This window comes from Chiloscyllium punctatum, chromosome 33 (genome assembly GCF_047496795.1).
Source record: "Chiloscyllium punctatum isolate Juve2018m chromosome 33, sChiPun1.3, whole genome shotgun sequence".
NCBI lineage: Eukaryota > Metazoa > Chordata > Chondrichthyes > Orectolobiformes > Hemiscylliidae > Chiloscyllium > Chiloscyllium punctatum.
The window spans coordinates 5,435,935-5,451,009 of record NC_092771.1 but is presented as its reverse complement, the minus strand read 5'-3'; the positions used below and the strand labels follow the sequence as shown (position 1 = coordinate 5,451,009).

The 15,075-nt window shown below is 59.5% G+C and overlaps 1 protein-coding gene and 1 non-coding gene across 2 annotated transcripts; both read left to right on the top strand.

The window, feature by feature from the left end:
* Positions 1-3,759: 3,759 nt before the first annotated feature.
* On the top strand, positions 3,760-14,301 carry ppib (peptidylprolyl isomerase B (cyclophilin B)). Its single transcript, XM_072552801.1, has 5 exons — positions 3,760-3,930; positions 12,197-12,310; positions 12,497-12,590; positions 12,980-13,164; positions 14,023-14,301. The coding sequence occupies exons 1-5, from the start codon at positions 3,796-3,798 to the stop codon at positions 14,143-14,145; spliced, it is 651 nt and encodes a 216-aa protein (XP_072408902.1). The 5' UTR covers positions 3,760-3,795; the 3' UTR covers positions 14,146-14,301.
* LOC140458631 (small nucleolar RNA SNORA79) lies at positions 12,652-12,795 on the top strand. The gene has a single exon (XR_011953627.1). It is a non-coding gene; the product is annotated as a small nucleolar RNA SNORA79 (small nucleolar RNA).
* Positions 14,302-15,075: the final 774 nt, after the last annotated feature.

Below are 15,075 nucleotides of genomic sequence, written 5' to 3'. Positions count from 1 at the left end.
GAAATGGCCTATAGTGTTAGGTGCGTTAGTCCGGGGTAAATGTAGGGGAATAGATCTGGGTGGGTTTCTCTTCAGTATGGACTTGTTGGGCCAAAGGGTGTGTTTCCACACTGTTGGGGATCCTAATCTAAAGGGCAGGCAGAAGGGATTACTTTAATTTGGCATTCAGCACAATATTTTTTTTAATTTCAAAAATATACTTTATTCATGAAATACTTTGATGATCTATACAACTGGACATGACATACATATGTAAACATTCCATTTGTTTGCATACTGAAAACAGAGTAATCATTCCTATTCACAGGTCGGTACGATTACATTTTTAGCTGAGGCGTCAGCAGAGCCCAAATGACTGCGTGGGCCCCCTGTTCTTCTTTAGGCAGACAGACGTTACATGTGGTCTTTCCCCACCACGCCCTGGCAGCAGCTGCCCCAAGCTTCAGTGCGTCCCTCAGCACGTAGTCCTGGACCTTGGAATGTGCCAGTCTGCAACACTCAGTCGGGGTCAACTCCTTCAGCTGGAAGATCAACAGGTTTCGGACCGCCCAGAGAGCATCCTTCACCGAGTTGATGATCCTCCAGGCACAGTTGATGTTCATCTCGGTGTGCGTCCTGGGGAACAGGCCGTACAGCATGGAGTCCCACGTCACGGCGCTGCTCGGGACGAACCTCAACAAACACCACTGCATTCCTCTCCGGACTTCTTCTGCATAGGCACATTCCAGAAGGAGGTGCGTGACAGTCTCGTTTCCCCCCCCCCGCAGCCATTTTGAGGGCAGTGTGCAGTGCAGCTGAGAGTCCAGGCGTGCATAAAGGATCTCACAGGCAGAGCCCTTCTCACCACCAGCCAAGCCATGTCTTGGTGCTTGTTGGAAAGTTCTGGTGATGAGGCATTCTGCCAAATGGCTTTGACAGTCTGCTCAGGGAACCGCTCGACAGGATCCGCCCTCTCCTTTTCCCGAAGGGTCTCAAGGACACTACGTGCTGACCACTTCCTGATGGACTTGTGGTCAAAGGTGTTTTTCTTCATAAGCTTCTCCATGAAGGACAGGTGATACGGAACGGTCCAACTACTTGGAGCGTTCCGCGGCAGTGAGGCCAGGCCCACCCTTCGCAACACCGGGGACAGGTAGAACCTCAGTACGTAGTGACACTTGGTGTTTGTGTACCGGGGATCCACGCACAGCTTGATGCAGCCACACACAAAGGTGGTCATCAGGGTGGGGCTGGCATTAGGTGTATTTTATCCCCCCGTTGCCCAGATCTTTGTACAGCGAGTCCCTTCGGACCTGGTCCATCTTTGACCTCCATATAAACTGGAAGATGGCCCGGGTGACTGCAGCGGCACAGGTTCTGGGAATAGGCCAGACCTGTGCCACGTATAATAGCAATGACAGTGCCTCACACCTGATGACCAGGTTTTTTGGAGAGCGACTGTAGCTTCCATTGGCCCACTTTCTGCCTCAGTTTCCTGATACACTCCTCTGAAGACTTGGCGCACGCCCCAGCCCCCCCAAACTAAATACCTAGCACCTTCAGGTGGTCGGTCCTGACGGTGAAGGGGATCGAGGATTGGTTGGCCCAGTTCCCGAAGAGCATGGCCTCGCTCTTGCCTCGGTTGACCTTGGCCCCCAAGGCCCGTTCGAACTGGTCACATATGCACATGAGTCTGCGCATGGACAGTGGATCCGAGCAGAAAACGGCGACGTCATCCATGTACAGGGAGACATTAACCTGCAGGCCCCCACTGCCAGGAATAGTCACCCCTCTCAGGCTCGCATCCTTCCTGATGGACTCGGCAAATGGCTCTATGCAGCACACAAACAAGGCAGGAGAGAGAGGGCAGAGCAGTCTGATCCAATTGCAGATTCCCTCCCCAAAGCACATTTTGGAGAGAACATCTCTCATATACCTGTGTGATAGCCTGTCAAAGGCTTTCTCCTGATTCAGGCTGATCAGGCAGGTGTCCAACCCTCTGTCCTGCACGTAGGCGATCGTATCCCTTAGGAGTGCGAGACTCTCAGCGATCTTCCTGCCCGGTACAGCACAGGTTTGGTCCGGGTGAATCACCGACCCCAGAGCAGACCTGATCCGGTTGGCGATTACCTTTGACAGAATTTTGTAATCCGCATTCAACAGTGAGATTGGTCTCCAATTTTTGAGTTCCTCCCTCTCCCCCTTCCACTTGTAGATGAGGGTGATGATGCCTTTCCTCTGGATTCACTCATGGTACCTGCCTGAAGCATACTGACATACACCTCCAGAAGGTCCTAGCCAATCAAGTCCCACAGAGCAGAATAGAGCTCGACTGGTAAGCCGTCGCTTCCGGGAGTTTTATTCTTTTCGAAGGACTCGAGGGTCTTGGTCAGCTCATCCAGAGATAGTGACTGGTCCAGTCTCTCGCGTGTTCTGTCGTCTAAGACCTCGGTGATAGAGGACAGGAACGACTGGGTGGCCGCGCTATCAGTCAGCTTCGCCTCATACAGATTGTCATAGAAGGATTTACTGATCCTCATGACGTCAGCCTGAGATGACGTAATCGAGCCATCTTCCTTGAGGCTGCTGAGCACTGAGCTCTCTTTGTGCACCTTCTGGAAGAGGAAACGTGAGCACGTCTCGTCCTGCTCCACCGAGCAGACCCTGGACCGGAAGATTATCTTGGAGGCCTCCGAGGCAAAGAGCGAGGCTTGCTGGCCCTTCACCTCCTTGAGGTCCTTCATGACATCGACCCCCAACGTCTGCAGCAAGTGCAGGTTTTGCAGTTTCCACGTTCCCTTGCCCGCCTGCTGCTTGTCCTGTAGGTGACAGTCGGCCAGCAGGAGGCAGTGGTCAGAGAAGAACACCGGCTTGACATTGGTGGATCTGACCGAGAGCACAATATGTAGGCCAAAAGGCCTGTTCCTGTGCTGTACTGTTCTATTTTCTATGAGTCTATTAACTTCACCTGAAAGACCTGACTCCAGGTTAGCACAGTATTGGCTGAGTTTGGTGAACTATCATTGCCCAATCTAAACTCTCCAAACTCAGCTCAGTCATGGGGATTCTCCCATTGTCTGCCCCACCACCCAAATCTGCCCAGCAACAGCACCAACACACTTTCCTGATTCGTCCACAAACCGCAGACCAGAGCAGCTATTTCCTATTGGCTGATCGCTACAGTCTGTCATTTCTGATTGGCCCATGCTGGCGCCCACGTGGCCAATCGCAAATGGGTAACGTGGCACACGCCGGCAGGGTTTCCGGATGTACCACAAATAAAAGGGGATAATCTTCCATTCACTTCTGAAAAGTCTAAACAAGGGAACATTACAACAAATTAACGTATTTTATAATAATTTAAAATTAAATATAAAATACTTTTTATGTCACATTTTCATAGATTTCACGTAATTTCCTGAAGTTCATGTGTGTTAATCATGTGTAGTGTCCCCGCCACACAAAATGGACCATTCTAATATGGGCGCACGCGTACATCGGGCAAGTTGGGGTTTCGCATGGACCACTCGGAGGGTAGGGGTTCGCTTAAAGATCCGTCATTAGATTTGGACACTATATGAGCTGACGTGGGGGATACTATACAACAAAATATATATTATTTTATAATACGAGTTTGACAGGAGCCTATGTGCTGCCGCAGTGTTTGTTATGTAGTTCTGTTCCCTCTCTGGTGTTGTGATGGTCTCTCCCAGCCGCCATGTTGAGGGGCGGTGCTGCCCCTCAAGCCTCGTTGTCGGCCCAGGTCCCCGTTTCCGGGCGGGGTCATCCCCACCCCCCTGACCTCGTGGTGCCCGGATGCGTGTCTCCCGCTGGAAGATGAAGGTGCTGGTGGCCGCTGCAGCGCTCCTCGTTACCGCGTTCAGCCTCCTCCTGCTGCCCGGGGCCTCGCAGGCCGAGGAGAGGAAGAAAGGCCCGAAAGTCACCGTCAAGGTCAGTCCCGGGAGGGATGGGGAGGTAGAGGGGGATGGATGAGGGTGCAAGGGGGGGGGGGGGGGGGGGATGGATGAGGGTGCAAGGGGGGGGGGGGGGGAGGGGATGGATGAGGGTGCAGGGGGGGGGGGGGGAGAGGGGATGGATGAGGGTGCAGGGGGGGGGGGGGAGGGGATGGATGAGGGTGCAGGGGGGGGGGGGGAGGGGATGGATGAGGGTGCAGGGGGGGGGGGGGAGGGGATGGATGAGGGTGCAGGGGGGGGGGGAGGGGATGGATGAGGGTGCAGGGGGGGGGGGGGAGGGGATGGATGAGGGTGCAGGGGGGGGGGGGGAGGGGATGGATGAGGGTGCAGGGGGGGGGGGGAGGGGATGGATGAGGGTGCAGGGGGGGGGGGGGAGGGGATGGATGAGGGTGCAGGGGGGGGGGGAGGGGATGGATGAGGGTGCAGGGGGGGGGGGGAGGGGATGGATGAGGGTGTGCAGGGGGGGGGGGAGGGGAGGATGAGGGTGCAGGGGGGGGGGGGGAGGGGATGGATGAGGGTGCAGGGGGGGGGGGAGGGGATGGATGAGGGTGCAGGGGGGGGGGGGAGGGGATGGATGAGGGTGCAGGGGGGGGGGGGGAGGGGATGGATGAGGGTGCAGGGGGGGGGGGAGGGGATGGATGAGGGTGCAAGGGGGGGGGGGGATGGATGAGGGTGCAAGGGGGGGGGGGGATGGATGAGGGTGCAAGGGGGGGGGGGGATGGATGAGGGTGCAAGGGGGGGGGGGGGGAGGTGAGGGTGCAAGGGGGGGGGGGGGGGAGGTGAGGGTGCAAGGGGGGGGGGGGGGGAGGTGAGGGTGCAGGGGGGGGGAGGGGATGGATGAGGGTGCAGGGGGGGGGGAGGGGATGGATGAGGGTGCAGGGGGGGGGGGGAGGGGATGGATGAGGGTGCAGGGGGGGGGGGAGGGGGATGGATGAGGGTGCAGGGGGGGGGGGGAGGGATGAGGGTGCAGGGGGGGGGGGGAGGGATGAGGGTGCAGGGGGGGGGGGGAGAGGGATGAGGGTGCGGGGGGGGGGGGGGAGGGGATGGATGAGGGTGCGGGGGGGGGGGAGGGGATGATGAGGTGCAGGGGGGGGGGGGGGAGGGGATGGATGAGGGTGCAGGGGGGGGGGGGAGGGGATGGATGAGGGTGCAGGGGGGGGGGGAGGGGATGGATGAGGGTGCAAGGGGGGGGGGGGGGGAGGTGAGGGTGCAAGGGGGGGGGGAGGGATGAGGGTGCAAGGGGGGGGGGAGGGATGAGGGTGCAAGGGGGGGGGAGGGATGAGGGTGCAGGGGGGGGGGGAGGGGATGGATGGGGGGGGGGAGGGGAGGGGATGGATGAGGGTGCAGGGGGGGGGGGAGAGGGGATGGATGAGGGTGCAGGGGGGGGGGGGGGGAGGGGATGGATGAGGGTGCAAGGGGGGGGGGGGGAGGTGAGGGTCGCAAGGGGGGGGGGGAGGGATGAGGGTGCAAGGGGGGGGGGGGGAGGGATGAGGGTGCAGGGGGGGGGGAGGGGATGGATGGGGGGGGGGAGGGGAGGGGATGGATGAGGGTGCAAGGGGGGGGGGGGGGAGGTGAGGGTGCAAGGGGGGGGGGAGGGATGAGGGTGCAAGGGGGGGGGGGAGGGATGAGGGTGCAGGGGGGGGGGGGAGAGGGGATTGGATGAGGGTGCAAGGGGGGGGGGGGGGAGGTGAGGGTGCAAGGGGGGGGGGGGAGGGATGAGGGTGCAAGGGGGGGGGGGGAGGGATGAGGGTGCAGGGGGGGGGGGGAGGGGATGGATGGGGGGGGAGGGGAGGGGATGGATGAGGGTGCAAGGGGGGGGGGGAGGTGAGGGTGCAAGGGGGGGGGAGGGATGAGGGTGCAAGGGGGGGGGGGGAGGGATGAGGGTGCAGGGGGGGGGGAGGGGATGGATGGGGGGGGGGAGGGGAGGGGATGGATGAGGGTGCAGGGGGGGGGGAGAGGGGATGGATGAGGGTGCAGGGGGGGGGGGGAGGGGATGGATGAGGGTGCAGGGGGGGGGGGGGAGGGGATGGATGAGGGTGCAGGGGGGGGGGGGGAGGGGATGGATGAGGGTGCAGGGGGGGGGGGAGGGGATGGATGAGGGGTGCAGGGGGGGGGGGGAGGGGATGGATGAGGTGCAGGGGGGGGGGAGGGGATGGATGAGGGTGCAGGGGGGGGGAGGGGATGGATGAGGGTGCAGGGGGGGGGAGGGGATGGATGAGGGTGCAGGGGGGGGGGGGGGGGATGGATGAGGGTGCAAGGGGGGGGGGGGAGGTGAGGGTGCAAGGGGGGGGGGGAGGTGAGGGTGCAAGGGGGGGGGGGGGGGGAGGTGAGGGTGCAAGGGGGGGGGGGAGGTGAGGGTGCAAGGGGGGGGGGAGGGATGAGGGTGCAGGGGGGGGGGGAGGGGATGGATGAGGGTGCAGGGGGGGGGGGAGGGGATGGATGAGGGTGCAGGGGGGGGGAGGGGATGGATGAGGGTGCAGGGGGGGGGGGAGGGGATGGATGAGGGTGCAGGGGGGGGGGGGGAGGGATGAGGGTGCAGGGGGGGGGGGGGAGGGATGAGGGTGCAGGGGGGGGGGGGGAGGGATGAGGGTGCGGGGGGGGGGGGGGAGGGGATGGATGAGGGTGCAGGGGGGGGGGGGGAGGGGATGGATGAGGGTGCAGGGGGGGGGGGGAGGGGATGGATGAGGGTGCAGGGGGGGGGGGGAGGGGATGGATGAGGGTGCAGGGGGGGGGGGGGAGGGGATGGATGAGGGTGCAGGGGGGGGGGGGAGGTGAGGGTGCAAGGGGGGGGGGAGGGATGAGGGTGCAAGGGGGGGGGGGGGGAGGGATGAGGGTGCAGGGGGGGGGGAGGGGATGGATGGGGGGGGGGAGGGGAGGGGATGGATGAGGGTGCAGGGGGGGGGGGAGGGATGAGGGTGCGGGGGGGGGGGGGAGGGGATGGATGAGGGTGCAGGGGGGGGGGGGAGGGGATGGATGAGGGTGCAGGGGGGGGGGGGAGGGGATGGATGAGGGTGCAGGGGGGGGGGGGAGGGGATGGATGAGGGTGCAGGGGGGGGGGGGAGGGGATGGATGAGGGTGCAAGGGGGGGGGGGGGAGGTGAGGGTGCAAGGGGGGGGGAGGGATGAGGGTGCAAGGGGGGGGGGGGGGAGGATGAGGGTGCAGGGGGGGGGGAGGGGATGGATGGGGGGGGGGAGGGGAGGGGATGGATGAGGGTGCAGGGGGGGGGGAGGGGATGGATGAGGTGCAGGGGGGGGGGAGGGGATGGATGAGGGTGCAGGGGGGGGGGGGAGGGATGGATGAGGGTGCAGGGGGGGGGGAGGGGGATGGATGAGGGTGCAGGGGGGGGGAGGGGATGGATGAGGGTGCAGGGGGGGGGGGGAGGGGATGGATGAGGGTGCAGGGGGGGGAGGGGATGGATGAGGGTGCAGGGGGGGGAGGGGATGGATGAGGGTGCAGGGGGGGGGGAGGGGATGGATGAGGGTGCAGGGGGGGGGGGAGGGGATGGATGAGGGTGCAGGGGGGGGAGGGGATGGATGAGGGTGCAGGGGGGTGAGAGGGGATGGATGAGGGTGCAGGGGGGGGGGAGATGAGGGTGCGGGGGGGGGGATGAGGGTGCAGGGGGGGGAGGGGAGGGATGAGGGTGCAGGGGGGGGGGATGGATGAGGGTGCAGGGGGGGAGATGGATGAGGGTGCAGGGGGGGGAGGGGATGGATGAGGGTGCAGGGGGGGGGGGGAGGGATGAGGGTGCGGGGGGGGGGGAGGGGATGGATGAGGGTGCGGGGGGGGGGAGGGGATGGATGAGGGTGCAGGGGGGGGGGAGGGGATGGATGAGGGTGCAGGGGGGGGGGAGGGGATGGATGAGGGTGCAGGGGGGGGGAGGGGATGGATGAGGGTGCAGGGGGGGGAGGGGATGGATGAGGGTGCAGGGGGGGGGAGGGGATGGATGAGGGTGCAGGGGGGGGGGAGGGGATGGATGAGGGTGCAGGGGGGGGGAGGGGATGGATGAGGGTGCAGGGGGGGGGGAGGGGATCGATGAGGGTGCAGGGGGGGGGAGGGGATGGATGAGGGTGCAGGGGGGGGAGGGGATGGATGAGGGTGCAGGGGGGGGGAGGGGATGGATGAGGGTGCAGGGGGGGGGGAGGGGATGGATGAGGGTGCAGGGGGGGGGGGGGAGGGGATGGATGAGTGTGCGGGGGGGGGAGGGATGGATGAGGGTGCAGGGGGGGAGGGATGGATGAGGGTGCAGTGGGGGGGAGGGGATGGATGAGGGTGCAGGGGGGGGAGGGGATGGATGAGGGTGCAAGGGGGGAGGGATGAGGGTGCAGGGGGGGGAGGGGAGGGATGAGGGTGCAGGGGGGGGGGGATGGATGAGGGTGCAGGGGGGGAGATGGATGAGGGTGCAAGGGGGGGGGGGAGGGGATGGATGAGGGTGCAGGGGGGGGGGGATGGATGAGGGTGCAGGGGGGGAGATGGATGAGGGTGCAAGGGGGGGGGGGAGGGGATGGATGAGGGTGCAAGGGGGGGGGAGGGGATGGATGAGGGTGCAAGGGGGGGGGGGAGGGGATGGATGAGGGTGCAAGGGGGGGGGGGAGGGGATGGATGAGGGTGCAAGGGGGGGGGGAGGGGATGGATGAGGGTGCAAGGGGGGGGGGATGGATGAGGGTGCAGGGGGGGGGAGGGGATGGATGAGGGTGCAGGGGGGGAGGGGATGGATGAGGGTGCAGTGGGGGGGGAGGGGGATGGATGAGGGTGCAGGGGGGGGAGGGGATGGATGAGGGTGCAAGGGGGAGGGATGAGGGTGCAGGGGGGGGAGGGGAGGGATGAGGGTGCAGGGGGGGGGGGATGGATGAGGGTGCAGGGGGGAGATGGATGAGGGTGCAAGGGGGGGGGGGAGGGGATGGATGAGGGTGCAGGGGGGGGGGGGATGGATGAGGGTGCAGGGGGGAGATGGATGAGGGTGCAAGGGGGGGGGAGGGGAAGGATGAGGGTGCAAGGGGGGGGGAGGGGATGGATGAGGGTGCAAGGGGGGGGGGGAGGGGATGATGAGGGTGCAAGGGGGGGGGGAGGGGATGGATGAGGGTGCAAGGGGGGGGGGAGGGGATGGATGAGGGTGCAAGGGGGGGGGATGGATGAGGGTGCAGGGGGGGAGATGGATGAGGGTGCAAGGGGGGGGGGAGGGGATGGATGAGGGTGCAAGGGGGGGGGGAGGGGATGGATGAGGGTGCAAGGGGGGGGGGAGGGGATGGATGAGGGTGCAAGGGGGGGGGGAGGGGATGGATGAGGGTGCAAGGGGGGGGGAGGGGATGGATGAGGGTGCAAGGGGGGGGAGGGATGGATGAGGGTGCGGGGGGGGGAGGGGGATGGATGAGGTGCGGGGGGGGGGAGGGGATGGATGAGGGTGCGGGGGGGGAGGGGATGGATGAGGGTGCAGGGGGGGGAGGGAATGGATGAGGGTGCAGTGGGGGGGGAGGGGATGGATGAGGGTGCAGGGGGGGGAGGGGATGGATGAGGGTGCAAGGGGGGAGGGATGAGGGTGCAGGGGGGGGAGGGGAGGGATGAGGGTGCAGGGGGGGGGGATGGATGAGGGTGCAGGGGGGGAGATGGATGAGGGTGCAAGGGGGAGGGAGGGGATGGATGAGGTGCAAGGGGGGGGGAGGGATGGATGAGGTGCAAGGGGGGGGGGGGAGGGGATGGATGAGGGTGCAAGGGGGGGGGGGAGGGGATGGATGAGGGTGCAAGGGGGGGGGAGGGGATGGATGAGGGTGCAAGGGGGGGGGGGGGGGGATGGATGAGGTGCAAGGGGGGGGGAGGGGATGGATGAGGGTGCAAGGGGGGGGGGAGGGGATGGATGAGGGTGCAAGGGGGGGGGGGAGGGGATGGATGAGGGTGCAAGGGGGGGGGAGGGGATGGATGAGGGTGCAAGGGGGGGGGGGAGGGATGGATGAGGGTGCAAGGGGGGGGGAGGGGATGGATGAGGGTGCAAGGGGGGGGGGGAGGGGATGGATGAGGGTGCAAGGGGGGGGGGAGGGGATGGATGAGGGTGCAAGGGGGGGGGAGGGGATGGATGAGGGTGCGGGGGGGGAGGGGATGGATGAGGGTGCGGGGGGGGGAGGGGATGGATGAGGGTGCGGGGGGGGGGGATGGGATGGATGAGGGTGCAGGGGGGGGGGAGGGGATGGATGAGGGTGCAGGGGGGTGGTGGGGATGGATGAGGGTGCAGGGGGGGGGTGGGGATGGATGAGGGTGCGGGGGGGGGGAGGGGATGGATGAGGGTGCAAGGGGGGGGGGAGGGGATGGATGAGGGTGCAGGGGGGGGGAGGGGATGGATGGATGAGGGTGCAAGGGGGGGAGGGGATGGATGAGGGTGCAGGGGGGGGGAGGGATGGATGAGGGTGCAGGGGGGGGGAGGGGATGGATGAGGGTGCAGGGGGGGGGAGGGGATGGATGAGGGTGCAAGAGGGGGGTGGATGGATGAGGTGCTGGGGGGGGAGGATGGGGGGGGGTGAGGGTGCAGGGAGGGGAGGATGTATTAAAAGGGGAGGTTTGGGTAGAGGAGGGGAAGCCCATGTGGCCACAGGAAAGGAAAGGGAGTGTGGTGTCGGTAAAGAGAGGGGCAGTGGGGTGGGAGAGGGAGGGGACGGGGCTGAATGGGGAAGAACACTGGGGGAAGTGGGAAGATTTAGCTGCCTGAGTCATGGGTCTGAACAATGAAGGAGATTGCAGTGTTGGCCTTGGAGCTGGAGGACGAAGGGAAGTCTCCTTTTCTTGGTCATTATCTTGAGCATCTTTGTTAACACTCAGGTCATTTTAGAACAAAATCGGGCACTTTTTACCAGGCTCGTGGATCTCTCCTGACTGACTGACTGTAGGTTGTAAGCTCCTGCTGTGGAATAGGAGCTGAGATGCTGGGACCAGAAAAAGAAACTTTGAGGGGAACATTTGTATGTAACATCGGTGCAGCCTGAACTGGAGTATTCGATAATTCTGAATACTGCACTTTAGGAAAGTATTTACAGGGGGTACAGAAACAGTTCATGAGTGGTTCCCAGGGAACTTCAATATATGGATAGGTTGAAGAGAATGGGCCTTCATTTTGAATGGAGACTTGTTCAAGATCCATCATACTTTTGAATCTGAGAAGTAGAAAGAGAAAATAAAACTCTTCCTACTAGTGGAAGAATTAACATGAGATGGCAGTGATTTAATTGGATAAAAGAATTAATGGAGATAGGAGCAGCTCTTTAATTTAGCAACGATTGAGGTCAGGAATATGATGTTCCAGAGTGTAGCAGAGACAGGATTAAGTAAGGCTTTCAATGTAGAATTGGATTAATACCTAAAGGGAGATTGCAAGGCTGTGGAAGAAGGCAGGTGGGTGGCACGAGGTGAGTTGAGTTGATCCATTGGAGGTCTAGAAGATGAAGGATGGGCAGAAGGTGCAGCCTCATTTTTTTCCTATTGTGATTCAATTCTGTTAACCCACAGAGGGCAGGATGTCCTAGCAAGCTCTGCCCTGATTCCTTTTAGCTGGAGGTGCTGCACTAGTCCCTCCTCTGCAGCCGCAGTGATTTATTTAATGAAGGATTTTTTTTTAGTTTCCCGTGTAAACTGGAAATGCGCAGCAGAATTGAGCTGGAGCTTAAGGCAAATAGTAACAGTCAGCTCCTTGTCTGCTAATAGTCATGTGATTAAATCAGTTGTGTATTTGTGCACCGATTTGTTCCACTGTTTGCTAAAATTTCCACACATTACGCAGTGACCTCCAGACTCAGGGTGGGCTGTGTTTACTGTACAGCTCCTTACAGATTGCAATATGTGAAGCAGTATTCCTTTGAGATGAATGCGAAAGGTTCATGGTAATCTTGTGGCGAGGATCAGATTCTGAGTTATGACCTTAACCAGGCAGATTTGGTTGCCGGTGTGCTCCACTGCTTGCTTACCCTGATCGCAATTCAGTCTGTTTTAAGTCAGTTTAAAGTCAGAAAACGCTGCTCCTGTGTTGCCCCACTCCAAGTGCTGTAAGGTCCCAGTAGTTTGGAGTAGGCAAACGGCTCCGGCCCAAAATGTCGATTCTCCTGCTCCTCGGATACTGCCTGACCTGCTGTGCTTTTCCAGCAACACACTCAACTCCGATCTCCAGCATCTGCAGACCTCGTTGTCAGAGCTGGCAGCGAGTCTGTTCCATAAGTGTGTGTGCGCAAAGCCTAGTGAGAGCTGACTCTGGTTTGATTCTCCTCTTCCAGGTGTATTTTGATATTAAGATTGGGGATGAGGATGCCGGCCGTATCGTGATTGGGCTTTTTGGAAAAACTGTTCCAAAGACAGTTGAAAACTTCGTTGCTCTAGCTACAGGGGAGGTGAGTTGTTGAATTCATTTACTACACGATGGCTGTCCCTCCAAGTTTTGTGATATTGGAGATTAAACATGACACTTCACTCAGCACACTGGGATGACTGGGCTTGTATGTCTGTTTTGAATTTTGCAGGTTCAGACACACAGGGGCTGTCATTCCTTTGATTAATTTGTCTTAATTTCTGTGCAGAAAGGATTTGGATACAAAAATAGCAAATTCCACCGCGTTATCAAAAGTTTTATGATCCAGGGAGGAGACTTCACTCGTGGGGATGGCACTGGTGGTAAGTGTGTGTGGGGCAGGTGGATAAAGTGCTGTGTGGGGAGATGGTAGTCTTTACTACACGATGACTGTTCCTCCTGCTGCCCCAAGCACTGGCCTCAGGATTTTATGTTATCGGAGATTAAACTTGACTTTCTTCACTCAGAGCGCACTGGGACAACTGGGATTGTCTGTCTGCGTTTTGAATTTTGCGGGGTCAAACATACTCATGAAGGGTCAGGGCCTCGCATATTTTCTTCAGTGACCTGTGACTTTGTCTCCCAGTGTGTCTTTCAAAAGCCTATCTGAAGCACTATCCTGCACTCGGGGTGGGTTCACTGTCCTCATTAAGATCATTTCCACATGAGGGGAGTGCACTGACGGAGTGTTCCTCCCTCCTCCTCTCTCCAGGAAAGAGTATCTATGGTGACCGCTTCCCCGATGAAAACTTCAAGCTGAAACACTATGGTCCAGGTTGGGTCAGCATGGCCAATGCTGGCAAAGACACTAATGGCTCCCAGTTCTTCATCACAACCGCCAAGACGGGTTGGCTCGATGGGAAACATGTGGTCTTTGGAAAACTGATTGAAGGAATGGTAAGAATCAGTACCAGGTTCTTCACTGGTTGTCTCATGTACAATTAATCACCTCAAAAAGAGACTAGAAGATGCAAGTGGTTTCCCACAGGGCACTCTTATCTCCCATCCTTTGTCAAACCGTGGGTCAATAGTGAGGGAACTGTGTTCCAGTCATGTCCCCACTATCCAGAGACACTGAGTTGGAGAGTGGTGCTGGAAAAGCATAGTAGGTCAGGCAGCATCTGAGGAGCAGAAGAGTTGACGTTTCAGGCAAAAGCCCTCCTTCATCCTGCTCCTGACTGAGTCAGTGTTTCTCCCTCTCTGTCTGTCTGGGGAAGAGTATCTGTGCTTCTCTTCGATTCTGATTTCCAGCAGCTGTAGTCCTCACTTTCTCCAGAGATACTGTGCTGACTTACATGGCACATCATGGCTTTGCAGCAGTTCTGCTACCAATTCCACCAGCATTTGTTGGCTGTTGAGCAATTTGAGGCTATGGGTCTGAGTCACATGCAGGCCAGACCAGAAATGAAAGCAGATTTCCTTCCCTAAGGCATATTGGTGTTGTGTTTGGGGGTCTGGTGGATGAAGATGGTTTACTGGTCGATGGCAGACTCTTGCTCCTGTTGGAAAGCACTAACAATGTATTCCAGTAATGAGCACTGCCAAGGAGTGCTGCACAGGGCATCTATCACCTTCCTTTCAGTGTAAAGTTAACCCTCATTCCCACCATCTGTCAAATTGGAAGAGCTCAATATTAGCATTCTCCGTCTTAACGGCACATTTAATGGATGGAATAGTTGAGTATAGAGCTTCGAACTATCAGCTGAATAGATTCTTCTGTAGCTTGAGGATTGAATCACTTTGTTTTTCTTACAGGATGTTGTTGACAAAATTGAGCAATTGAAGACGAACGACCGAGACAAACCACTGCAGGACGTAGTCATTGCAGATTGTGGCAAGATTGAGGTGGAGAAACCCTTTGCTGTTGCCAAAGAGTAAGCTGCAGCCACTTGGCTTACAGCTGGGAAAATCCTGTTTACGATTATCCTGATCCTGGGCTTCCAGGCTGTGTAGATATCCAAACATTCCAGACTCTCTGGTTCTTCTTGGGTTTGTAAAAAGTACACAGCATTAATAAACGTGGTTGGTTTTGTAGTGCTTAGTTGTGTAGTGTTCTGTATAAGAGGAGATGAAATCTGCCTCAGTTCCTGAACTCTCCATAACAATGGATGATACTGCGTGTGTATTGAACCAGGAATCCTGTTCCTGCATCAGAGTGAAATAGTCCATTCCTTGCCTCATTAAAAGTGTGTTGAATTACACATGGTCTGCTGCTCTACACTGGGCAACAGGATGGATGAGGAAAATATGACAGCAGCTGGGAAGGTTCCTAATTTGTGCATATTAAATTACTCCAAACCATTCCAGTTGAGCTACACAGGGACAGCATAAGGTTAGATACAGCAAAGCTTGCTCTATTCTTGTAAACAAAAAGTAAATTGTGGGCGGCACAGTGGTTAGCACTGCTGCCTCACAGCGCTGGAGACCTGGGTTCAATTCCCGCCTCAGGCGACTGACTGTGTGGAGTTTGCACGTTCTCCCCGTGTCAGCGTGGGTTTCCTCCCACAGTCCAAAGATGTGCCGGCTAGGTGAATTGGCTATGCTAAATTGCCCGTAGTGTTAGGTAAGGGGTAGATGTAGATGTATGGGTGGGGGTTACGCTTCGGCGGGGCGGTGTGGACTTGTTGGGCCGAAGGGCCTGTTTCCGCACTGTAAGTAATCTAATCTAAATCTCACTTTCAAAAAGTTCTCTAGTAAACAGAAATTAAAGATCCCTCACTCTCCCAGGAGAGGACAGCATGGGGTGAGACAGAAGGCTGCTTCCTGGACTGTTTACCTTCAGGCTAAACAAATCCTTGAAACTGTCCC

Excerpts from the sequence above, each read along its gene's own strand:
- ppib (XM_072552801.1), top strand. The coding sequence starts at position 3,796 with ATGCGTGTCTCCCGCTGGAAGATGAAGGTGCTGGTGGCCGCTGCAGCG. Across the intron at positions 12,311-12,496 it reads TTGCTCTAGCTACAGGGGAG|AAAGGATTTGGATACAAAAA; the intron begins GTGAGTTGTTGA and ends ATTTCTGTGCAG. Across the intron at positions 12,591-12,979 it reads TCGTGGGGATGGCACTGGTG|GAAAGAGTATCTATGGTGAC; the intron begins GTAAGTGTGTGT and ends TCCTCTCTCCAG.